Source organism: Microcaecilia unicolor, chromosome 8, assembly GCF_901765095.1.
Source record: "Microcaecilia unicolor chromosome 8, aMicUni1.1, whole genome shotgun sequence".
Classification (NCBI taxonomy): domain Eukaryota; kingdom Metazoa; phylum Chordata; class Amphibia; order Gymnophiona; family Siphonopidae; genus Microcaecilia; species Microcaecilia unicolor.
In genome coordinates, this window is record NC_044038.1 from 161,778,715 (window position 1) to 161,805,527 (window position 26,813).

General features: G+C 46.6%; 1 protein-coding gene across 1 annotated transcript in view; it reads right to left on the reverse strand.

Annotated features, from left to right (window-relative positions):
* The window catches only part of ADAM19 (ADAM metallopeptidase domain 19), a 112,890-nt gene that overhangs the window by 23,390 nt on the left and 62,687 nt on the right, over nt 1-26,813 (reverse strand). Inside the window, exons 8-12 of the mRNA XM_030213099.1 lie at nt 24,307-24,378; nt 22,083-22,249; nt 19,058-19,142; nt 6,380-6,519; nt 4,256-4,433 (exon numbers count right to left, since the gene is read on the reverse strand). Coding sequence (XP_030068959.1) covers nt 4,256-4,433; nt 6,380-6,519; nt 19,058-19,142; nt 22,083-22,249; nt 24,307-24,378 — 642 coding nt within the window. The remainder of the gene's footprint in view (nt 1-4,255; nt 4,434-6,379; nt 6,520-19,057; nt 19,143-22,082; nt 22,250-24,306; nt 24,379-26,813) is intronic.

Genomic DNA, 26,813 nt, shown 5'->3' on the forward strand with positions numbered 1-26,813 from the left:
AGAGAACTTTATCATGAACATAATATACATACCATGTTCTCATTTCAAGGCCCAAGGCTATGGAACTCCTTACTACCCCTCTACCCCTCTTTAAAGAAGAGCTCAAGACTTTCCTCTTTCAAGATGCTTATACTTAGATTTTTTTCCAGATGGGGTCACTCTTACCTGACTGACAGATTCCCTTACCATATTGTTTTTTCCCTACTCCCCCCTCTTTCCTGATTATATTGTAGTTGTACCCTAGTTCCTTTTGTTTCATGTTAGTAATATATGTCCATTTCTCTTCTATTCTTTAGATTGTACACCGCCCAGATGGTTGTTCTGTTGGGCGGGATAGAATGTCTTTAATAAACTTGAAACTTGACTGGTCTATAGGTAGAGCCTGGGCAGAGCAAGTGGTTATCCGGTTTAATGGCTATATTCAGACTGATAAACAGATAACAAACTGGATAAACTGAGGACAGCAAAAAGGCTCTCCTAGCTTGTTTGCTATCTGATTAGCCACCTGCATGTATCTGCCAACCAGGTAGCATTTCTGGGTTGGCACTGAACATGGATATTCAGTGTTAGCCAGTATCCAGGTACTGATGCTGAATACCCAGTTTCATTTTAGCTACAGCAACTGGTGTTTTACTAAATGGTGGCTGCCATGATTAAATATTGGGCTGTAGAAGGCATACCACAAAGATCAACCAATGTGATTATACACAACTCCTTCACATAAATTCTGAACTGTCTTACAATATCTGCTTGTTATACTACTATTATGTTTCATCATTATCATGTTGCCCAAGATCCTTCTGTAACACTAAATGTCTTACAGTATCTGCTTGTTATTCTACTATTATGTTTCATCATTATCATGTTGCCCAAGATCCTTCTGTAACACTAAATGTCTTACAGTATCTGCTTGTTATTCTACTATTATGTTTCATCATTATTATGTTGCCCAAGATCCTTCTGTAACACTAAATGTCTATTTTCTAATATATTTCCACTATTCATGATGTACTGTAAGCCACATTGAGCCTGCAAAGAGGTGGGAAAATGTGGGATACAAATGCATTAAATAAACAAATAGAAGTCTTGGCGGAACTACAAACGCTCATGTATAGTGATGCCTGGAGATCCTCGTGGAAGCACACGCACTCATGTAGCCAGGTCTGTCTGACAGAATACATGCTCACTGGATTAACTGAATTAGTGTGATGGGCTGCTTGTGGGGGGAAACTATCTAGAAAGACCATCAGGCTTATTTTCGAAAGAGAAGGACGCCCATCTTTCGACACAAATCGGGAGATGGGCGTCCTTCTCTCAGGGTCGCCCAAATTGGCATAATTGAAAGCCGATTTTGGGCATCCCCAACTGCTTCCCATCACAGGAATGACCAAAGTTCCTGGGGGCGTGTTGGAGGTGTAGCGAAGGCAGGACTGGGGTGTGCCTAACAGATGTGCGTCCTCGAGTGATAATGGAAAAAAAGAAGGGCATCCCTGACGAGCACTTGGCCAACTTTACTTGGTCCATTGTTTCTTACGACCAAGCCTAAAAAAGGTGCCTGAACTGACCAGATGACCACCGGAGGGAATCGGAGATGACCTCCCCTGACTTCCCCAGTGGTGACTAACCACCTCCTACCCTGAAAAAACAACCTTAAAAACTTTTTTTGCCAGCCTCAAATATCATACTCAGGTCCATCGCAGCAGTATGCAGGTCCCAGGGGAGGGAGGTGTGTGTGTGTCAGCGGAAGCATAGCGAAGGCATGGACGCCCTTCTTTCAAATATTTTGGACGTCCTGAACTGCCCCTCCCCCCTCCCCCCCCCCCCACACCGAGACAACCAAATATCAAGGGAGTGGAGTGGATTGGAGTGCAGAAGTTGCCTAGTTAACTACTGGTCTTGCAAGCACTGGTCTTGCAATCCAGAGGTGGCCAGTTCAAATCCCACTGCTGCTACTTGTGATCCAAAATCTAAATAAATAAAGAGGGTGTCAGAGGCATAGCAAAGGCCTGGACGTCCTTCTCACAGAAACATCCACATTTTGGACGTCCTCAACTGCCCGTCACAGGAGGCACCTAACACTTGGACATCCTTCATCCATACTCAAAAAAGACGCCTAACACTTGGACATCCTTCACCCATACTCAAAAAAGACATCCCTGATGACTGCTTAGATGTTTTCACCTGGACTTGTGTTTTTTTAAGGTTGTAGACGGCTATTATACACGCAGCTTATCTGCATGTATGAAGCAGTCTTTGGCATGCGCTGAGCAGCCACACATAATGCATGGCTGCTCTGCACTGGCTTCCCCTCCTTAGGAAGGAAATCGTGTGCAAATGAGCTAACAGCGAGCAGCTCATTTGCATGCTATTTCCTTCATGCATGCCTGTTCCTTTCCGAATCGCTAAGGGATCGGTAAGGGAAGGGCCTTTTCCGTTCAGTTAGTGCATCAGTTAGTCCACTGCAGTGCCCCCTAGGGTGCCCGGTTGGTGTCCTGACATGTCAGGGGGACCAGTGCACTATGAATGCTGGCTCCTCCCACAATCAAATTAGTTGGATTTGGTCGTTTTTGGGATGGGCGTCCTTGGTTTCCATTATCGCCAAAAACCAGGGACGACCATCTCTAAGGTCGACCATCTCAACATTTACGTTGACTATCTCTAAAGTCGACCTAAATGTTGAGATTTGGGCGTCCCCAAATGTATTATCGAAAAGAAAGATGGACGCCCATCTTGTTGTGATAATACGGGTTTCCCCGCCCCTTCTCAGGGACGTCCTGTGAGGATGCCCTCAGGAAAATTTGGGCGCCCCGCTCGATTATGCCCCTCCATGAGACCCAAGGAGGCTGAATGTTTGGTTAACACCCATGAATGGGACTCTGTGGCTAGAAACAAGAGAGGAGGGGTTCTGGATGTAAACTGAAAATGGAACTTGCCCAGTTGCCCGGGCTGTTGGCATATGATGAAGAAACACAATGAAAACTGTCCTATATAATGTCAGACTTGTGAATTCTTGTACCAAGTAGAGCGCTGCTGAGCCCGGTACTCAGACCAGGTTCTACTTGGCGGCTGGACAACTCCGGGATTCACCTGTGCTGACCGCCGTTCCACAGAGGTTGAGCCCCTAGGTGCGGGCGGCCTGCTGGATTTATGGGACGGAGCTAGAAATGGGGTGATGAATGTATCAGCCAGGCAGGCAGCAGGTCAAGAGAGTAATCCAGGTACAAGTGGCAGTCAGTAGGCAGGCGGCAGGCAAGAGAGTAATCCAGGTACAGGCAAGTCAGTAGGCAGGCGGCAGGCAAGAGAGTAATCCAGGTACAGGCGAAAGTCAGCAGGCAGGCGGCAGGCAAGAGAGTAATCCAGATGCAGGTGAAAGTCAGTAGGCAGGCGGCAGGCAGAAGGGTAATCCAGGTACAGGCAAAAGTCAGGCGGCAGGCAAGAGAGTAATCAAGATGCAGGTGAAAGTCAGTAGGCAGGCGGCAGACAGAAGGGTAATCCAGGTACAGGCAAAGTCAGCAATGAGGGACCAGTAGATAAGAAGCAAACTACAGAGTTAGAAACACCTACCAAAGTAGAAGCCGAAGCATGGAGTCCAGGGAGAACTCAGCTGATAAAGTGCTGGTGTCTGAGATCAGCAGGGAGAAGGGGCACAGCTATAGGACAAGAGCAGGGGAAGGAGGAACTGGAATACCAATAGGAGAGAAGCAAGGGAAGCCAGGCAGAGGAAGAGCAGACCCAGGTGGGTGGAAGCAAAGCAATCAAGGAGCCTGGAAGCCAGGCAGAGAGAGAGAAGAAACAGGTCATGGAAGCAAAGCAATTAAGGAGCCTGGAACCATCGCTCTCTGAACAAACCCAAAGAGGACTACAAACACATGGCTCAGGCAGTGCTAGTCAAGTGTGCGTGTTGACGGGACCCCGTGCAGCCCGAGGACGCCGCTTGCATTGAGGTAGGGGACATGACATAAGGAATGAGGTTGTTGGCTCCTTGGCAGTGGGAAGAGGAATGATTGGACCAGTTGATCTTTTCTCTAGAGTTGCTAAGTTACCCATTTCCAGGAGAGAGAATTTTTTTGGCCAGTCCTGAATTTAAACTTAATCCCAAAGTAGCCTTTGATTCTACCCATTAAAATCAGTGCTGCAGAGCCCATAATGCAGATTGGGGTGTCAGAAATCCAAGACTAGACCTAAATCTCTCTTCTAGATCTGTATCTGTCATCATCCACTATTGCTACTGTGAATTAACAGAGCTGAGTGTTACCTCCACCTCTCCACAGTCACACTCTTCACCTTCCTCCAGGTACCCGTTGCCACATCTGTGCCCTCCGTACAGGGTCTTGGTATCAGGCATGTTAGATAAGCACATTCCGCCTCCAGTCTGCAAGAAGCGATCCAGTTCCTTCATGTTGCAGGTGTTAAACACTTTGGGGAATGGGTGCCTGCATGAAACAGACTGCCGTCCAATTAGAATCAAGATGTGTCCCCAAATAATACCAGGCTGAGGCTGGAGCACAGAAAATGAGCTCAGCATTTACCCAAAAGCTTGTTCATAGGCAGGACCTGATACCATCTTTTTAATATACATCTCTTTTTACAACAGGAGAACAAAACTGTTGTGTTTCATATGAGGAAAGGCTTGGTTTGGGATTATAAATTATAGCAGCAGTGATGTCCGGTCTCCATATTTGTTTAGGGGCTTTTTAAATCACAGCAGTTTTGACCTGCTCCTTTTTGTACATCTGGCTCAATAACATAGCAATACAATTTCTATTCTGCAGTCAAACTTGCGGTTCCACATGGATAACAAAAACCAAGAGACTGGACAATCACCAGGAAGTACAATTTAACCCCTCCCCCCCCCAAACTAACAGCAACCTTAGCTGGGATGTGGCATTATGGGGGGCAGTTCAATAATTGGGTACCCCCTGCTGGTGATCCAGTGCTACACAAGTACTGCCTATTCTGTAAAGACATCTGGAAACTCAGATTTTGTAATAGAGTACTAGCGTCAACCCACATTGGCATATGTAAATGTAGGCACTCCCATTTCTTCAGGTCAATGGCAACGGGAAGTAGGCGTGTCTAAGTGCAGCTTGCAACGTGTGTAACATACACTGTTTTGTAAGTTTGTGTGTAAGCGGCAGCCCCCCCCCCCATGCCCTTCCCATGGCTCCACTGATGAGGACACCCCTTTGCAGTTATGCACTATCCCCCAAATTCTATAAAAGTCACTACAGATTGCGTACACAATTTGGGTATGTGCCCAATTTGCATGCACAATTTAATTGAATAATAAGCCAATTATCGCTGATAATTGAGATCTTAACAAGCAATTATTGGCTTTAATTGGATTTAATTAAAATTTATGCGCATAAATTTTATACACCTTTTTAAAATTATTCACAGTATTTTGTAACTCCTCTTACTCTTTTACCTATCTTCATCTCTCTGACCTCATGTGCACCTTTCTTTAAATCAGTTACCTTATTCTCTAACTCCTCTTACTCTGTTACCTATCTATATATTTCATCTTTGCTTATACCCTACACCATCAATTAAAATGTTCTATTACATATTGTTATTTGAATATTTTTATTGCTCATTTGATTTATTCTTACTGTACACCACCCTGTTTGAATTCCTTCAAAAAGGTGGTAAATAAATCCTAATAAATAAAATAAATTTTACACACAGGTCCAAAAAGGGGCACAGTCATGAGAGAAGCATGGGTGGATTGGGGGGCATGCCCACAATTTATGCATGTCGTTATAGAATAACAGGAATCCGTGCTTAATTTAGGAGTGCGTATTTACACCAAGGTTTCATTGGTGTAAATGTAGTCATGGTTCCCAGCACTAAGAGCTATTCTATAAAAAGTGTCTAACTTTAAGGTTTTTGCTCAGTTCTGATCTGAAGAAGGGTTACCTCTGAAAGCTAATCACAAAATGTATTAAGTTAATCCAATAAAAAAGGTATCATCTTACTTTCTTGTCTATGTTTTGCTTTATTTGTATTTATTACCTTTAAAAGTGGTCTAACACGGCTACCAAACCACATTTCTTGAATTCCAATTTACTTTTATTGATTTTTCAGATGAGAACAAAGTAAAAAATGAAGGACAAACAATGGCAGAGCAAAACTGTTTATATTTAAAAATGTACCACCTCTCAATGGTGTAATCAAAGTGGTTTTCAAATAATAAACTTAAAAGGAAGAAAAGAATTGCCATTAATAATAATAGTTCAGGATGGGTGGTGAAACTGTCCCATAATCAAATACTTTTGGGATCAGATCCGGAAAGAAATGATGATTTCTGTTCCTATTTATTGGAGAAAACTTCGTTAGACCCTGATCCTGTAGGCGGAAATAATTAGCAGTTTCTCACCCAGTCGCTGCTGCCATGATGCAGCCTCCGTCCTCTGGGCTGGCAGTACAGCACCCCGCTGAGTCATGGCTCATACCAAAGTTATGGCCCATTTCATGAGCCATGGTAGCTGCAATGCCGATAGCATTATTCGAATGATCCTGTTGGGGAAACAGAAAGTTTGGCATTGCACTGGATTGAAGTGTTGTCATTTGTATATCTTTGATGACATTATAAGTCTATTGTTGGTTGTAATTAGTGTTCATGTTCACAAAATTTGCATGTACAGAGGCAGGTATCCACTAGCTGTGCTGTCTCTAAAGAACCAGATCCCTTTTCTTCTAATAGGCATCTAAACAAGGAACCTTTTCCCCTTATTTTCCAGTAGTTCTGCAGCAGGGAAATATGAGCCTAAGCTAGAAAAAAAGAAGAGCTGAGTTAACTGGCCATCTTTGTGTAATAAATCTGCCTTGAGAGAAACTTAATGCTAAGTCTCCTCGGACATTGCTACACTCAGCAGGTTTTTTAGGTTTCAACCTATCAAAGGGTGTTTTGAGCAATAGATGAAGTCAGCGCAGTAGAAAGATCTCGCTTTATATGAATTAGCCTTTCTGTCCACTGAAGGGACAAAGACATTCAGAGGGATAAGGAAAGCAGGGACCCCAGCAGCACCTGTTCTGCATTTTAAACTCTGACTCCTATTGCAGAGACTAGATACACTGTATGTTTTTAAATGCCTAAAAGATGTTTCAGCCCAGCTGTAGACAGCAGACAATCCAATGCAAGAAAGAATTTTAATCCAGCGCAGACGAGTCTCGGAGAAAGGGGTGTATCTTCTCCAACTCCCTAATATAACTGCCATCGGGCTCCCGATTTTCAGGGTCTTGAACTTTCAGAGCAGAGAAAGGTGCTATTAATGAAGTAATAGCATTTCGGCAGTGGCATTCCTTGGTCGGCTGCCTCCCGGGGAGGATCGATGCTGCACCCCCCCTCCCAGGTACAGCATCTGTCCCCCCCTGGGTGCAATGTCCCCCCCCCCCCCACACATATCATTTCCAAGCCCCCCCCCCCCCCCCGGTGCATTCTTCTTACCTGCTGGGGTGCTGGGAGCAGCCGCTCGACTGTCAGCTCCGCTGGTTCCCTGCTTCCTCTGCCCTGGAACAGGAAATAACAGCAGAGGAAGCAGGGAACCAGTGGAGCCGACAGCCGTGTGGATGCTCCATGCACCCCTCCTGCAGCGTGCACCTGGGGCAGACCGCCCCCACAGCCCCACCCTTGGTACGCCACTGCGTTTCAGAAAGCCTGATATAATGACGGTTTTTTTTTCCATTTTGAGCAAATTTCTCTAAAGGGGTGTCTATCTGAAGCCCACTACAAAGGAAAGTAGGTGCCTGCTGTCCCTTACAGCAGGGGTTCTCAACGCAGCCCTTGGGACACACCTAGCCAGTCAGAGGTTTTTGGGATAACCACGATGAATATGCATGAAAGAGATTTGCATACAGTGGAGGTAGTGCATGCAAATTTATCTCCTGCATATTCATTTTAGATATCCTGAAAATCTGACTGTGACCCAAGGACTGGGTTGAGAACCCCTGCTTTATAGAATACTAGTCTAACCAGGTCTATATGCATGTATGTGCTTAGATGCGAGCACTTATGCCAGCCATAGAACTGGTGTAAATGCTCGCACCTACAGTGGGGGAAATAAGTATTTGATCCCTTGCTGATTTTGTAAGTTTGCCCACTGACAAAGACATGAGCAGCCCATAATTGAAGGGTAGGTTATTGGTAACAGTGAGAGATAGCACATCACAAATTAAATCCGGAAAATCACATTGTGGAAAGTATATGAATTTATTTGCATTCTGCAGAGGGAAATAAGTATTTGATCCCTCTGGCAAACAAGACCTAATACTTGGTGGCAAAACCCTTGTTGGCAAGCACAGCGGTCAGACGTCTTCTGTAGTTGATGATGAGGTTTGCACACATGTCAGGAGGAATTTTGGTCCACTCCTCTTTGCAGATCATCTCTAAATCATTAAGAGTTCTGGGCTGTCGCTTGGCAACTCGCAGCTTCAGCTCCCTCCATAAGTTTTCAATGGGATTAAGGTCTGGTGACTGGCTAGGCCACTCCATGACCCTAATGTGCTTCTTCCTGAGCCACTCCTTTGTTGCCTTGGCTGTATGTTTTGGGTCATTGTCGTGCTGGAAGACCCAGCCACGACCCATTTTTAAGGCCCTGGCGGAGGGAAGGAGGTTGTCACTCAGAATTGTACGGTACATGGCCCCATCCATGCTCCCATTGATGCGGTGAAGTAGTCCTGTGCCCTTAGCAGAGAAACACCCCCAAAACATAACATTTCCGCCTCCATGCTTGACAGTGGGGACGGTGTTCTTTGGGTCATAGGCAGCATTTTTCTTCCTCCAAACACGGCGAGTTGAGTTCATGCCAAAGAGCTCAATTTTTGTCTCATCTGACCACAGCACCTTCTCCCAATCACTCTCGGCATCATCCAGGTGTTCACTGGCAAACTTCAGACGGGCCGTCACATGTGCCTTCCGGAGCAGGGGGACCTTGCGGGCACTGCAGGATTGCAATCCGTTATGTCGTAATGTGTTACCAATGGTTTTCGTGGTGACAGTGGTCCCAGCTGCCTTGAGATCATTGACAAGTTCCCCCCTTGTAGTTGTAGGCTGATTTCTAACCTTCCTCATGATCAAGGATACCCCACGAGGTGAGATTTTGCGTGGAGCCCCAGATCTTTGTCGATTGACAGTCATTTTGTACTTCTTCCATTTTCTTACTATGGCACCAACAGTTGTCTCCTTCTCGCCCAGCGTCTTACTGATGGTTTTGTAGCCCATTCCAGCCTTGTGCAGGTGTATGATCTTGTCCCTGACATCCTTAGACAGCTCCTTGCTCTTGGCCATTTTGTAGAGGTTAGAGTCTGACTGATTCACTGAGTCTGTGGACAGGTGTCTTTCATACAGGTGACCATTGCCGACAGCTGTCTGTCATGCAGGTAACGAGTTGATTTGGAGCATCTACCTGGTCTGTAGGGGCCAGATCTCTTACTGGTTGGTGGGGGATCAAATACTTATTTCCCTCTGCAGAATGCAAATAAATTCATATACTTTCCACAATGTGATTTTCCGGATTTAATTTGTGATGTGCTATCTCTCACTGTTACCAATAACCTACCCTTCAATTATGGGCTGCTCATGTCTTTGTCAGTGGGCAAACTTACAAAATCAGCAAGGGATCAAATACTTATTTCCCCCACTGTAGATCTGGGTCATATGTGCAAACTTACAGTATTCTATAATTTACACGCTTAAGTGTGTGCCCTGCTCACATGTTCATCCACCTGAAAGGTGCACTTGATCAAAGATATGTGCATAAAGAATAGTGAGTAGCTGGATTATTGTCACTTGTGGGCATATGTACATATATGCATGTATGAGACAAGAATACTGCCTAACTTAGGTGACTCCTTGTACCATTGCCTATGAGGAAATTGCTTGGCTTAGCACATCAGAGCTGCTGGAAGAAGATTTGGTCTCACAACGGAAGATCCAGATGAAGAAGGGCCTGTTCAATCATCTGTGTGTGTGTGAAGTCTGAAAGGAGGAGGGGATATTTGATAAAATTGAATGAAACAATAAAAGAGTGATTGAGAATAATTTAGTTGGAAAGTTTGAGATATAAGAGGTTTGTACTATATGTTAGGGGTGGTTCTGAGTTACTTTTTGAGAGTGGAAAGCTGAGTTCCCCAGTAATTTGCTCCTTCTGATAGGGTTTAGGGAAAAAAAACCAATTTAATCTTTATCTAAGAAATATTTTATTATAAAAAGGGGCTGGAAAGTATTAAACTTTGTTTTTCCTTCTTTCTCTTGCCTGTTACCTGATTTATTATCCCGCCTTTGGCAATGTATTCTAGGGGGCCGCTTGCGAAGTTTCTTTGAATTAAGCTGGCCGGCATCTGATTCTGATCTTGGTCCCTTCTGAGCTGGTACCAATTGCTTTGATTTTTTTTGTGGGACACGGCTCATGTCTGGATCACGAAACTCAGTTGTTTTTTTCCTCTTCACGGTCCTTTCCATCTTTCTACACCTACCTCCCAACGCTCTTTTCCTTCTGAACCCAATTCCTCCTATGTTTAACTTACTTTCTGTTAACCCCATTAGTTTTGTGTTTACCACAAACTGTATATTCTTCTTACGACTTTGTAATTATTTATACTGTTACTATGTAAGCCGCATTGAGCCTGCCATGTGTGGGAAAGCGCGGGGTACAAATGTAATAAATAAATAATAGTAATAATAATAAACCTCCGAACAAAGAATCCAGTTGCATTTTAAGTCCAGATAGTCCCCTTTCTCCTGGAACATGGTATGAACCGTCCTCTGCAGCATTAACAGAACTCAGCTCTTGCCAGACATTAGAGAATACTGCATTTTTATCTGCATCTGAAGAAATATGACTTCCTTCTGCTAAAGGGGGTTGTGGAAAGTGTTCTCTACTAGGATGACAAAGCACAGAAACTGGTAACTTTTGCAATGAAGGTTGATGTAGTAAGAGCTCTCTGCCTCTAATCTTATCTATGCCTTAAGGTTTATGGTTTATTTACTATACTGCTTCTCCTATTAATATAACAAAGTGTTTTGGTAGCTGCAACGCCCCGAACAGCTGGTGTAGTTTGAAGATTCTTGAAAAGCTGATAAGGAGTAGAGCTGCCAAACTGGCTTCAGAATTTCAGGGCAGGTTGATCCCCCAATTTCATGCAGGGACTTGCAGGTCTAAGAAAAGCGAGACTCTGAGTTTAGCACTGGATCAATCTGCCCTGAAATTCTGGAGCCAGTTGGCAACTTTACTCCCTATCAGCTTTTCAAGAATCTTCAAATTACACCAGCTGTTCGGGAGTGGGAGCTACCAAGATTAGAGGCAGAGAGATCTTACTACATCAACAGTGATTGCTTAAGAGTTCCCAGGTTCCGTGCTTTTCCACCTTAGTACGTGTTGATAACCCTTGCACAACACGTGTACAGGAAATAAGTCATTTTTCATCAGATGCAGATAAAAAGACAGTGTCCTTAACTACTACTACTACTACTACTACACATTTCTAGAGCGCTACTAGGGTTATGCAGCGCTGTACAAATTAACAAAGAAGGACAGTCCCTGCTCAAAGGAGCTTACAATCTAAATAACGAAATGTCAAGTTGGGGCAGTCTAGATTTCCTGAGTAGAGGTTTAGTGGTTAGGTGCCGAAGGCGACATTGAAGAGGTGGGCTTTAAGCAGTGATTTGAAGATGGGCAGGGAGAGGGCCTGGCGTATGGGCTCGGGGAGTTTGTTCCAAGCATGGGGTGAGGCGAGGCAAAAAGGGCGGAGCCTGGAGTTGGCGGTGGTGGAGAAGGGTACTGAAAGGAGGGATTTGTCTTGAGAGCAGAGGTTACGGGTAGGAACGTAAGGGGAGATGAGGGTTGAGAGGTAAGGAAGGGCTGCAGATCGAGTGCATTTGTAGGTTAGTAGCAGAAGCTTGAACTGAATGCGGTACCTGATCGGAAGCCAATGAAGTGACTTGAGGAGAGGGGTGATATGAGTGTATCAGTTCAGGCGGAAGATAAGACGTGCAGCAGAGTTCTGAATGGACTGAAGGGGGGATAGGTGGCTAAGTGGGAGACCAGTGAGGAGTAGGTTGCAGTAGTCAAGGCAAGAGGTAATGAGAGAGTGGATGAGAGTTCGGGTGGTGTGCTCAGAGAGGAAAGGGCGAATTTTGCTAATGTTATAGAGGAAGAAGCGACAGGTCTTGGTTATCTGCTGGATATGCACAGAGAAGGAGAGGGAGGAGTCGAAGATGACACCGAGGTTGCGGGCAGATGAGACGGGGACGATGAGGGTGTTATCAACCGAGATAGAGAGTGGAGGTAGAGGAGAAGTGGGTTTGGGTGGGAAGACAAGAAGTTCAGTCTTGGCCATGTTCAGTTTCAGGTGGCGGTTGGACATCCAGGCAGCAATGTCGGATAAGTAGGCCGATACTTTGGCCTGGGTTTCCGCAGTGATGTCTGGTGTGGAGAGATAAAGCTGGGTGTCGTCAGCATAAAGATGATAGTGGAAGCCATGAGACGAGATCAGGGAGCCCAGTGAAGAGGTGTAGATTGAGAAAAGAAGGGGTCTAAGGACAGAACCCTGAGGGACTCCAACAGAGAGCAGGATAGGGGTGGAGGAAGAACCATGAGAGTGTACTCTGAAGGTACGATGGGAGAGATAAGAGGAGAACCAGGAGAAGACAGAGCCCTGGAACCCAAAAGAGGACAGTGTGTCAAGAAGTAAGTTGTGATTGACAGTGTCAAAAGCGGCGGATAGGTCGAGGAGAATGAGGATGGAGTAATGACCTTTGGATTTGGCGAGGAACAGGTCATTGCAGACTTTGGATAATGCCATTTCTGTCGAGTGTAGTGGGCGAAAGCCAGATTGAAGCGGATCGAGGATGGCATGAGAGGCGAGAAAATCAAGGCAACGGCTATGAACGGCGTGTTCAAGTATTTTGGAGAGGAAGGGTAGGAGGGAAATGGGGCGGTAGTTGGAGGGACAGGTAGGGTCAAGTGAAGGTTTTTTGAGGAGAGGTGTGACTACAGCATGCTTGAAGGTGTCAAGGACAGTTGCAGTGGAGAGAGAGAGGTTGAGGATATGACAGATGGGGGGATGATAGTAGGAGAGATGGTGTTAAGTAAGTTGGTGGGGATGGGGTCTGAGGAACAGGTGGTGCATTTCGAGGAGGAGAGAAGATGGGTGGTTTCCTCTTCGGTGATATCAGGAAAAGAGGAGAAGGAGGCCTGGGTTGGTTGGTTGAGGGAGTGGGTGATAGGATGAAGAGGAGGAGAAGGTTTAGTGGTGAATTCGAGGTTGATCTTCTGGACCTTGTCGCGGAAGTAGTCAGCTAGTGATTGAGGAGAGAGTGAGGGGGGGGTGGGGGGTGGGAGCAGAGGGCACTTTGAGGAGGGAGTTGAGGGTGGCGAAGAGACGACGAGGGTTAGAGCTGAGGGAATTAGTCAATTGGGTGTAATAGTCCTGTTTGGCAAGGAATAGAGGGGACTGGAAGGAGGATAGCATGAATTTGTAGTGAATGAAGTCAGTATGGGTGCGAGATTTCCTCCATAGGCGTTCAGCTGATCGGGTGCAGGAGCGAAGGTAACGGGTGCAAGGGTTAAGCCAGGGCTGGGGATTAGTGCGCCTTGTGGGATGGGAAATGGACGGTGCAAGGGTGTCTAGGGCAGAGGAGAGAGTGGCATTGTAAGTGGAAACAGCCTTGTTGACAGACTCGGAGGACATGATGGACGGGAGGAGATCAGAGATACTAGAGGATAAGGTGGGGGGGGGGGGGTCAACAGCCTGGAGATTCCTGGAGGTAGTGGTTAGTGCTGGGCGGGACTGAGGGGGAGGGTGATGAAGTGTGAATGTGATCAGGTGATGGTCAGAAATGGGAAGAGCAGAGGCGCAGAAATTGGAGGGCAAGCAGATAGAAGAGAGGACGAGATCAAGACAGTGACCAGATTTGTGAGTAGGGGTGGTGGAGCTCAGTTGGAGGTTGAAGGAGGAGGTTAGAGTGAGGAATTGAGAAGCGTATGAGTCGGATGGGTTATCAGTGTGTATGTTGAAGTCACCAAGAATGAGGGATGGGGATGAGGGCTCAAGAAAAACGGAGAGCCAGGCATCAAAATCGGTAAGGAAGGAAGGGAGGGACTTATCAGGGGGGCGGTACATGACTGCAACTCGGAGTGGCAGCGGGTAGAATAGACGGATGAAATGGACTTCAAAGGATGAGAAGCAGTGAGACTGTGGTAGGAGGAGGGGTTGAAAACTGCAGGAGGGCGAAAGTAGTAGGCCAACGCCGCCACCGCGGCTAACTGGGCAGGGCGAATGGGAGAAAAGATAGCCTCCATGGCATAGGGCCGCGACTGAGGCAGAGTCGTTGGGGGTGAGCCAGGTTTCGGTTAGGGCGAGCAGTTGAAGGGAATGGGAGATGAAGAGATCATGGTTGAAGGTAAGTTTGTTGCAGATTGAGCGGGCATTCCACAGGGCACACAAGAAGGGGAGGGAGGAAGGGGGGAGGAGGGGAATGGAGACGAGATTGGAGATATCGCGAGAACGTTTGCATAGATGAGATGAGGACGAGGACATGTGTGGTGGACCTGGATTGGGATTGATGTCTCCCGCGAATAGCAGGAGAAGGAGCAAGAGAGAGCGGAGAAGGGTGGGGGAGGTAGGGCGACGAAGGCGACAAAGACGGGATGCGCTTAGGAGGAATGGGGAAGGGTTCATGGCAGGAAGGAGGTGTTGGAGGTTGAGAGCTAGGAAGGAGGAAGAGGACAGTAGGGATGGTGAGGTGGTGGGGGATAGGGGTAGGTAGGGTATTGCAGTAGTGAGCAGGATGGGGGAGGATGGGTAGTGAGTTCGTGTGGTATACAGCGGTGGGAGGGGGAAAAGATTAGGGAGGGATAAGGCGAGGAATAGAATGTGAATGGGGGCCATAAGTAGTGAGTGAGGTGCCTATGGGGGCAGTGAGGTGTTTATGGGGGCAGGTAGCTGGGTTGGGAGACAGGCAGGTTGAGATGAGCAGCCGTGTAGGAGAGTGATGGGCTGGCAGGACGATGGACTTGGAGGCAGGCAGGTTTCAAGGTGAGTAGCCAGTCAGGAGGGTGAAGGGCTGGGAAGTGGCAGGTTGTTGATGGGCAGACAAGCAGGCAAGTTGAAGGGCTGACAAGTGGCAGGCAGATTGATTGGCCAGCAGGCAGGCTGAATGATTGGTTAGCAGGCAGGCGGGCAGGAACATGTGGTTGGCTAGTAGGCAGGTTGATTGGTTAGCAGGCAGGCGGGCAGGAACAGGTGGTTGGCTAGTAGGCAGGTTGATTGGTTAGCAGGCTGGAGCAGAAGGACTGGAGCAAGCAGGGAGAAGCTGAACAGGCGGGCTGGAACAAGCTGGAGTGAGCAGGGAGAAGCTGAACAGGCGGGCTGGAACAAGCTGGAGCAGAAGGCTGGAACAAGCAGGGACAAGCTGGATCAGGCGGGCTGGAGCAAGCTGATGCAGATGGACTGGAAGCTGGATCAGGCGGGCTGGAGCAAGCTGGTGCAGATGGACTGGAACGAGCAGGGGGAAGCTGGAGAAGCTGGATCAGGCTGACTGGAACAAGCTGGATCAGGCGGGTTGGAACAGCTGGAGCAGAAGGACTGGAGCAAGCAGGGAGAAGCTGCTCAGGTGGGCTGGGACAAGCTGGAGCAGATGGCTGTAATAAGCAGGGAGAAGCTGGATCAGGCGGGCTTGAACAAGCTGGTGCAGATGGACAGGAACAAGCAGGAAGAAGCTGGATCAGGCGGGCTGGGACAAGCTGGATCAAACGGGCTGGAACAGCTGGAGCAGGAGGATTGGAGCAGGCAGGAAGAAGCTGATCAGGCGGGCTGGAACAAGCTGGTGCAGATGGACTGGAACGAGCAGGGAGAAGCTGGATCAGGCGGACTGGAACAAGCTGGTGCAGGTGGACTGGATCGAGCAGGGAGAGCAGAATCAGATGGACTGGAACAAGCTGGACGAGTTGGATCAGGCAGGCTGGAATAAGCTGGAGCAGATGGACTGGAACGAGCAGGGAGAAGCTGGAGAAGCTGGATCAGGCTGACTGGAACAAGCTGGATCAGGCGGGTTGGAACAGCTGGAGCAGAAGGACTGGAGCAAGCAGGGAGAAGCTGCTCAGGTGGGCTGGAACAAGCTTGTGCAGATGGACTGGAACGAGCAGGGAGAAGCTGGATCAGGCGGACTGGAGCAAGCTGGTGCAGGTGGACTGGATCGAGCAGGGAGAGCAGAATCAGAAGGACTGGAACAAGCTGGACGAGCTGGATCAGGCGGGCTGGAATAAGCTGGAGCAGATGGACTGGAACGAGCAAGGAGAAGCTGGATCAGGCGGACTGGAGCAAGCTGGATTAGGCGGGCTGGAACAAGAGCTGGATCAGATGGAATGGAACAAGCTGGACAAGCTGGATTAGGAGGACTGGACCAAGCTGGAGCAGATGGCTGTAACAAGCAGGGAGAGGCTGGAACAGGCGGACTGGAACAGGCAGGAAGAAGCTGGATCATGCGGACTGGATGGAACAGAAGGGAGAAACTGGGTCAAGAATTGGGTCAGGTGGCCTGGAACACGCTGAACAGATGGACCGGATCAGGCAGATGGGCTGGAACAGGTAGATGGATCAGAGCAGGCAGGGAAGAGCTGGGTTTGCAGAGTGGAGCGAGTTGGAGCAGGCAGATGGATCGGAGCAGGCAGGCAGGGAAAAGCTGGGTCTGCAGACTGGGACAAGGTGGGGCCGATATACTCTGCCTCCCCACGGTCTCTGTCACTGCCCCGGTCGGCCCGACGCACAGGACGCTGGATCGGCGGGCTGGAACAAGCCGGGGCTGGTAGACTCTGCCTCCCTCGGTTTCCGTCCCTCCCTGTCGGCCCGGTCGCGCCCCGAAACCACCGCAGGCGTCTCGGTCCCGTGGTCCGCAACTGCAACTCGCGCCCAGGCCGTTCCGGCCGGGGAGTGCGGCGGCAGTGCACAGGACCACGGGGTGCGACCAGTGCAGCAAACTACTGAATACACGAAGGCTTATAGCAAACTGTGGCTCGGGAGCAAAAGGGAAATGATGGAACTGCGGAATTCGCCTGGATCATTTAATAAACTTAAAATTTCACTTGTTCAAAAATCATTGAGATGCGGACTTTTTACATATTTTTCCCTCTTAAAGACGAAGCCTGCGCCCTTCCTCCAGGCAGCTCGCGCACAATTCCAACAAGATGGAAGCCAGCGGTATCACGGTCTCCAAACGCTAAGCTATAAAACGCTGCAAGCAGACGCTTAACAACCCACAGTACGGTTCCTCGTAGTAAACAGCAAGTACTCAGCTCCATTAATGCTGGAACTGCTGTCAGAGCTGCCAAATTACCCAGGTCCAGAAGGACGACTGTAGGCCAGTCCTGCATTTTTGACAGCCCTTTCATGGTGCATTATGGGATCTGCAATACTGATCTTGATGGGTAGAATAAGGGACTACAAATTCCATGCTGCTTTGAGATAGAAGTTCAAAACCAGGATTGGCCAAAACGTTTCCCTCTTGGAACTGGGGAATTGGCAGCTCTGTAAAGTTCCATAACTGATTGGAGAAAAGGTGCCATTTACCCTTAAAATGCAACTGAGTTCCTTGTTTACACGTTTATAGTGACTTATTATTATTTAATTTCTTATATACTGCCTGCAAGCCTGATGTCTAATTCCCTTCCGACAACCCTGACAAAAAGGGACAAATTCTCAAAAAGTCACCAAAATTTAGGTGCTGGGATGATTTTATTTTATTTAACAAATATATGCCCTACCTATCACTAGGCGATTTACATAGGACTATATACATTAAAAAGATACAAAACCACAAACTAACCAAACCCTAAACAACACAGATTACTGCACACAATCGAGCACCATAATATCCAACTCAAACTCCAAAATTGGGGAATGCTTCCAAAGCCTGCGGAATAACAACCATTACTACTTTTACATGCTTTAACTGCCTTTAGGTCTGTTAGATGACTCTCCTCTATTGCTCTTAGTGACCTATAAGATTGCATTCGATCTATGTTCCACCTAAGATGTAAACCGCACTGAACCCGGAAAAGGGGATTTTAGCGGTATACAAGATGTATTTTGATTTGATTTGAAATAAATGTGTCTTAAGCACTTTCTTAAAATGCTATAAAGATGGACAAAAGCGAACATGGCCTGGCAACTCAATAAGCATGAATTTTATAATGGCAGTTGTTGAACATTTACTATTACAGAATACTATTATAAGTCTTCAGTCACATGCCTAACTTTAAGCATCAATATATATGCCAGCATGCATTTCTTTCTATTTCTCAGGTGTTGCATAACATGCAAAGTCAGTATCTCTGCTTTCAGTTTTTGCCTGCATGCTTTTTGCAATTTCCTATTTTGTATCAGGTAAAAGTCATGTTCTGCATCTGCAACTGAGGTGAAGGATTCTGCTGGAATGTGGTGTCTGTGTAGGAATCTGTAACAGTCCATCTTGATCCAATTTCCCAGTAGCAAGTACATTGGTGCTCTAATGCATTTCATAATTAAATGAAATAACTACTTCTAAAGGTTACAGGTATGGGTGGTGATGGAGGAGATTACTTGCGGGGATGGGTGAGGATGGAATGGATCTTAGAGGGGCCGGGTGGGTATTTATTTATTTGTAGCATTTGTATCCCACATTTTCCCACCAATTTGCAGGCTCAATGTGGCTTACATTATGCCATGATGGCGATCGCCATTTACGGGTATAGAATTACAAATGGTATTGCAATAAGGTGCATACATACATGGTAAAGAAGAATACATTATGGTATTGCATAGAGGTTTCTAAGTGATAGAGTGAGTTGTAATGGTGTGCCTTGACAATTTTTGTGCCTTGTAAGTGTGCCATGAGATGAAAAAGGTTGAAAATCACTGTGTTAGGCAATTGGAAGAAGTTTGGATTTGATGGTCCTTTTATCATTTTTCAACCTGCATTAATGCAGGATCCTATCTCTGAAGGCTGAAACAATTTTTTAATAGGACCAAAATGGACCAATTTAGGTCCAAACAAAAGGGCTCACTAGAAGCTACTTACCATGTTAACACCCCCAGACTGGTACACAGAGCACATTGCCATGAGAGGAGCTAATCCAATCGTTGTGCCAAGGAAGGTCTTTCCTCTGAAACAATCAACAAGGAAAGTTTTTACAAGAAGAAACAAAGATTTCTTCTCATCATAATGCTCTGAAAGCCTGTTTATGGGAGGGGAGAGACTCACAGGCATGAGAGAGCCCTACCATAGTAAGAGACCCAGGTAGAAAATGAAGAGGATTATTTTCCGGTAGCAAATATCTGGATATTGATGGAGATACTGAGGACAGAGCATTGTGGAAAGACTCTCTCTTTATCATGACATAGGTAATGGATTTAAAATTTCAGAAGCAAAGCGTTCATGGTTCTACATTTCAGCAGAGTGGTTAATGGAGCCAAATATGCTCCTCCCCCCCCCCCCCAGTCACTCCCATATCAGAAACCACTAATATTTCTTTAATTTAAAAAAAACCCTGCAAAATCTTCTGCTAGTTCTATCAAAAGATTCATAAAAGGAAAGACCCCTAGCTTTACACATCAGTTATCCCCATTTATTACTAAATATGTTGAGCTTGGGCATAGGAGGAATGGAGAAATAGTCTAATGGTTAAAGCAGCAGGCTCAGGCTGATGCTGAGAACCAGCGAAGCCAAGGTTCAGATCCCACTGCTGCTCCCTGTGATCTTGGACCAGTCTCTTAACTCTTGATTGCCTCAGATACAAACAGGAGAAATTCTATAAGCAGGCACCTTCTTTTTGGTGCACCATCAGCATGTCTAAAAGTTACACACCTGAAGTTACGCCAGCTGGACCTCACTCCTGCCACAACCAAGTGCTTCCTCATAATAAACATGACAGTTTTGTTCCCCTCTTTTAAAAGGAATGCATGTAAAAAGATGGCATCAGTTCCTACCTATGAACACACAGCCTTAGCGTAAATGCTGAGCTCAGTTACTGTGCTCTAGCCTCAACCTGGTATAATTTGGGGGCACATCTTGATTCTAATTGGACAACATAATTGTGGGTGCATAAATTGGCCAGGGTATGCATAACTTACAGTAGTCTGTATGTTACGCACCTAAGTGGAAGGCACGCTCGTCCCGCCCATGCTCCACCCACATGTACGCTCCCTTGCAGTTATGCATGCTTATACAGAGGAATGGACAGTGAAATTTATAGATTGGAAAGCTAAGTTCCTGCCCTTTTCTTAAAATGTTTCTGGTGCTTCACAACTAGTATTGACAGTATGAATGGTCTTGAAAGAAAGCAAGACTAAACTGTGGATTTCTGGGAGCAAATTTCTCCTGGTCTTCTCCTTCTAGCTAGAGGGTCTAATAGTGTACTGGCTGGTTTGGAACATCTACATATTTAGAATATTCATACATATAGGAACAATTTTAGGTGAGAAATCACACTACTTATTTAGTTCTTATTTAGACACAAGATTAGGGTGGTTTGAAATAAAGAGAGTATCGAATGATGTATAGAGCTGAAAAGTGAGCCGTTTTTAGCGGCAAGTCTCACTGAAAATATGCTCGGCTGTATATACAGCCTTTACTGAACACTCTTCAAGCAACACATATAATATACAAATAAACATTATACATTTATAATTTATTGATTCATGGTATATTTTTCAGTCAGTTAGTTTTTGGTGGATATATAAGTTCCAACTCATACAATTTTTATGCTTAAAAAGGATTGACTATTTTTGACTTTGCTCTTACAGAATGACACTTGGAGGGGCATTTTCGAATGGGGCCGGCCATCTCTAAGGACACCCATCTCCGAGGACGGCGCCGTGAAGGGGCGGGGCCAACCGTATTTTCGAACAAGATGACCGGCCATCTTTCATTTCAATAATACGATTGGGGCCGGCCAAATTTCAGAGATGGCCGGCCTCGGTTTTTGCCAATAATGGAAACCGAGGCCGGCCATCTCAAACCTGGCCAAATCCAAGGCATTTGGTCATGGGAGGAGCCAGCATTTGTAGTGCACTGGTCCCCCTGACATGCCAGGACACCAACCGGGCACCCTAGGGGGCACTTCTAAAAATAAAAAAAAAAACATTAAAATAGCTCCCAGGTGCATAGCTCCCTTACCTTGGGTGCTGAGCCCCCCAAATCCCCCCCCCCCAAACCAACTCCCCACAACTCTACACCATTACCATAGCCCTTATAGGTGAAGGGGTGCACCTACATGTGGGTACAGTGGGTTTTGGGGGAGTTTGGAGGGCTCACATTTACAAGTGTAACAGGTGTGGGGGGGGGGGGGGATAGGCATGGGTCCACTGGCCTGAAGTGCACTGCACCCACTAAAAACTGCTCCAGGGACCTGCATACTGCTGTCAGGGAGCTGGGTATGTCATTTGAGGCTGGCATAGAGGCTGGCAAAAAAAGTTTTTAAAGTTGTTTTTTTTGAGGGTGGGAGGGGGTTAGTGACCACTGGGGGAGTCAGGGGAGGTGATCCCCGATTCCCTCCGGTGGGCATCTGGTCAGTTCGGGCACTTTTTTGGGACTTGGACCTGAAAAAAAAGGGACCAAGTAAAGTCGGCCAAATGCTCGTCAGGGCCAGCTTTCGTTTTTCCATTATTGGGCGAAGCCGGCCATCTCGTACCACGCCCCCGTCCCGCCTTCTGTACCTGCCGACACGCCCCCTTGAAGTTTGGCCAGCTCCGCGATGGACTGCAGTTCAGGCCGGCCAAAATCGGCTTTTGATTATGCCAATTTCACCAGCCTTGAGAGATGGCCGGCCATCTCCCGATTTGTGTCGGAAGATAGCTGGTCTTCTCTTTCGAAAATAAGCTGGTTGGGGTCTTTGTGTACTTAACAGTCACTTTTCACTGCATTTATGTGTGCAAGTGACACATAAATGCAAGCACGTACTTATAGAATTGCACTTCATGTCTGTAAGCTCTCCATTGACGGGAGAAATAGCTACTGTAGCTGAAAAAGGCGTGACTTAAATTCAAATCCCTTTACTCTTTTTACCCTTATAAAAGAACAAGTGGTGTACACATAAGAGACTTACGTGATCAGTTGAGCATTGTCGTGCTTTCTGTGTGTGAAGAGCTTGCGCTTCCAGGCTAGAAAGGACCAGAGTGTAGAGTAGGGATTTTCAGACACTTCACACTGATCCCCATTGGTCCAGACTTCCAGGCCAACCAAGGCAATGCGGATATTCAGAGATCTGTAGAACTGAAGATTGAAAGGTGGCATGAAAGAAACAATGTAGCCTTTAAACAGTTACAGTTGTCATTTGTATTTATTGTCTTTGATCATTTTCTTGAGTTTCTTGTCATAGTAATTTTTTAAAAAGCAAATAAATTAAAATAAACTACAGTTTTCTTGCTTCTTGCCTTAGCTTGGCCCTTAAATAGAAGGGAATGACTGACTTCATTCCATGATACACTCACTAACTCTGCCACATTCAACCATCCTCAGGGGCTTCCAAAGTCTGCTCACCAGCCAAAGTTCTTCCCTAATATATCATGAGAAATGTTTTAGGATTGAAATAAAGCCCTTATGTGGTTCATGCATGACCTTAGTTCATGGGGAAGAGCTCCAGTTCAAACATGTGGAACGTACAAAGTGACAACTTTTCACCTACTCAAGCTGTTCCATCAAATGACCTCAACTATATGGTCATGTATCAGCCATAAATGAAGTACACGATATCAGGGGCATTTGCGAAAGAGAAGGGCGCCCATCTTCCAACACAAATCGGGAGAGGGTCACCCAAATTGGCATAATCGAAAGCCAATTTTGGGCGTCCTCAACTGCTTTCCGTCGTGGGGATGACCAAAGTTCATGGGGGCGTGTTGGCAGCGTACCGAAGGCAGAACTGGGGCGTGCTTAAGAGATGGGCATCCTCGGCCGATAATGGAAAAACGAAGGGCACCCCTGATGAGCATTTGGCCGACTTTACTTGGTCCATTTTTTTCATGACCAAGTGTCAAAAAGGTGCCCGAACTGACCAGATGACCAGCAGAGGGAATCGGGAATGACCTCCCCTTACTCCCCCAGTGGTGAATAACCCCCTCCCACCCAAAAAAAATTTTAAAAACATTTTTTGCCAGCCTCTATGCCAGCCTCAAATGTCATACCCAGCTCCATCACAGCAGTATGCAGGTCCATGGAGCAGTTTTTAGTGGGTGCAGTGCACTTCAGGCAGGTGGACCAAGGCCCATCCTCCCCTTCCTGTTACACTTGTGGTGGTAAATGTGACCCCTCCAAAACCCACCACAAATCCACTGTACCCACATCTAGGTGCCCCCCTTCATCCCTAAGGGCTATGGTAGTGTTGTACAGTTGTGGGGAGTGGGTTTTGGTGGGGGATTGGGGGGCTCAGCACCCAAGGTAAGGGAGCTATGCACCTGGGAGCAATTTGTGAAGTCCACTGCAGTGCCCCCTAGGGTGCCCGGTTGGTGTCCTGGCATGTCAGGGGGACCAGTGCACTATGAATGCTTGCTCCTCTCATGACCAAATGCCTTGTATTTGGTCGTTTTTGAGATGGGCATCCTCGGTTTCCATTATCGGCGAAAACCGAGGTCGCCCATCTCTAAGGTCGACCACCTCAACATTTAGGTCGACCTGTTCTATTTTCCTTTTTTATTTAGTTCTATAATTCCCACTAATTTCTCCTATTTTTGAATGCCTTGCCTCTCTGTATTATGGACTTTTAAAAATAAGGCTGATGTTTAATGTAATTCACTCTTTTACTATGTGTGAATTAACAGTAGTTAATTTTTTTCAAATAAGTGTTTATTTTCTTGTTCAGCCTTATTATTTCAATCAAGTGTTTCGACTTGTATATTATATTGAAATTTCATAAAAGTAAAATAAAAAAAAAAATAAAAAAATGATGCAAATAAATAAGTATATAATTTACCCAGGATTGAGTATTGGGCATACCTTTTGCTCAGCAGTCCCAAGAGCATATTCAGGTCATAGCAGTTAAATAATATGGATAGATTATGTTCAAACCTATGTGCATTAAGTTCAAGGGAAAAGAGTACTCACGGAAAATGCGGAAGCAGAATCTCTGTGGGTACACTGTCTGAAGGCAATGTTCAAAGGCAAAATGCACGACTACCTTCCTTTTCGGAACTGGTGCAATGTCCATGCATCAAAGGACCCGTGCACTTTGCACTGATTGCTGAAAACTGCCCCGGAACGTTTTCACTTCTGACACATACAATAACAGTGAATCAGCCCCAACAAGATCTTATCCAAAGCCTGCACCCAGCTCTCACCTTGTCAATATAATTGGCCACCTCCACCATTTTATGCTTCATTCTTTCATAGTCATAGTTATGTTTCTGAAACTAAACACAGGGAGAAGACCAATTATTTCAACAGCACACAAAGAGCTCAGGTCCCTTGTTTGATGGTAAAGTGCTGCTTCTCCTTTCAAACAGTAAGATGGGAAGGAGTCACAGGTTCCTCTGAATTTGAACACACTTATGCCCAGATGATCAAAAGCCCTGCGCTGTTCCAAACAGCGCCCTAAAAATAGCGCCGGGACAGCGCAGGGCTTTTCTGCATTGATGATCAAAGATAATGCATGCGAATCTAAGCAGCGCTATTATCTTTGATTATCACGTTTAAAGTGCAGGAGAATTGTGCCGAGCATGCGCTCAGCACAATCCTCCCACACTTGTTTGACAGGTCTGGGCTGTCAAACGCCCAAACCTGTCAAACAGCATGCCGAACGAGGCCGCCACCGCGCAAACCGTCTCCCACGCTCCCGCCCAGCGACAGGGGGGGGGGGGGGCTGGAGGTCCGGTGGGTCTCCAGCATCCCCACCCCCCCCTCCACAATGCAATGGTATGTAGGTTTAAAAACCAAGAATACCCCACAGTTTCCAGGAGAAAGGGAGGGCTCCCCTAACCAGCGAGGTAACAGTAGGAAGAGACCCCTTAAAGAAGGAAACTGGAATTGGTATAATACCCCAGCCCTTTCAGGATTCTGATATCCCAGACTCAACACAAGGTTCTTTCAGGGAATCAAAGACTTCAGCTAGCCCAGCCATTGTTCCATAAGGAGGAATGAAGTAGTAAAAAGTGCCAGACTTCTGCACTTGCTCAGAGGTATGTTCTGGAATGGGGAACGACCACAACCCCTGCTTCGGAAAGAGAAGTTGGAGAAACAGGAGAACAACAGGGGAAACTGGTCTCGAGGAGAAGCAAGAGAGGAGCACAAGAGAAGACAAACTACAGCAGTGACCACATCTGGGTTTAGACTGGCTCTGAAGTACAGGAGGAGTCCATTCTGCATAGCTTTTGAGACAGCAGGGTTTTGATTTTAGGATAAATGCGGATGATGTCTAAGTAGTTGTGCCTCTGTGTAATTCAACTGGGACTGTGCAAAGATCTAATGAGTGTCCTCAGCTTACAGTTCCCAGGTCGTGTACTGTCTTCAGGAATATACAGTCCCCACTAGAAAAATACTATTTATAAGCCAACATTCACAGGTCCATGAGATTGCAGAATTCTGGTAGGAATTATAGTACATGGTCCCTGGCCCAAGACTGTCCCTGCAATGACCACACTAGGTACATCCAAGTGGGGAGGGAGAAGGAAGGATTACAAAAGATGTTAAATATTCCTAGGTAGAAGATACTTTTGGGTTCCTTAAATTATGTTTGTCATCAATAGACTAGTGGATGAAAGGCAGGGCTTTCTTTGAGGGAGTACTGAGTACCGGCACCTTTTCCATTGTCTGCTAAAATTGACCCATAATCCCCAAGTTTTAATGAAAGAGCTCAGGCTCTACCCACCAATTCTGCCTTGTCATAGATTCTGTAACTGATTGCAGGGGGCCAGGCTATTGTGGGGTGGGTCCCTCAGTGATCATCCCATCCCTGAATGGTGGCCCGGCATTTGAGTACCTGCACCTTTTTTTGCTAGAAAAAATGCACTGATGAAAGCTGAATGTTGCTAAGAAACAGATTCTATTGTTTTCTGGATATCTTTATGATGACATTCCTGCTTGTTTTACATTTGGAAGTGATTAAATTATCATCCTATATAATAATTCTCACCTCTAACGTTCTATGCTTGGGACCGTGGCTCCCTGGTTGCAAGTGGTCTGCGAGGCAGACATGCACGGACGTCACTGACGTCAACACAGCTGATTCCAAGGCAAGGGGAGGAGTAGGGAAACACGAGCAGCGTGTTTCCCTACTCCTCCTACTGCCTCGGAATCAGCTGTCACCCCCCCCGCGCTACGGCCCCCTCGAAACCCACCCCCTCCCGCGAACCTGTCAATCCCCCCCCGGAACGCCGAAAACCGCACCCCTTCTCCCGCCGCTGTTGTGCACTACCTTCGGGTGGGTTCCTCAATCATCTTCTCAGAAAGTTTAACTCCTTGCGTCTGACATCAGACGCATGCGTGCGTCTGACGTCAGACGCACGCAGAGGAACTTCCAGACAAGATGATTGAAGAACCTACGGGAAGGGAAGAACAACACGGCGGTGGTGGCGGCAGTTTTCGCTCGCACGGGGGGGAACGACAGGTTCGCAGAAGGGGGGGTTCGAGGGGGCCGTAGCACGGGGGGGGGGGGGGGGGGGGGGGGCGGGAATTGCCTGCCTAAGGCCCGTTTCCTTGCCTACAGAAACGGGCCTTTTTTACTAGTAGTTACTAAAGCCCATAATTTAGGAATCATTTTGGATTCTTCTCTCGCTCTAAAATTTCACGTGCAGAAAATTATTAAGGATGTTTTTCTTTAAACTGCGATTGTTGAGACGCTTAAAAGAGC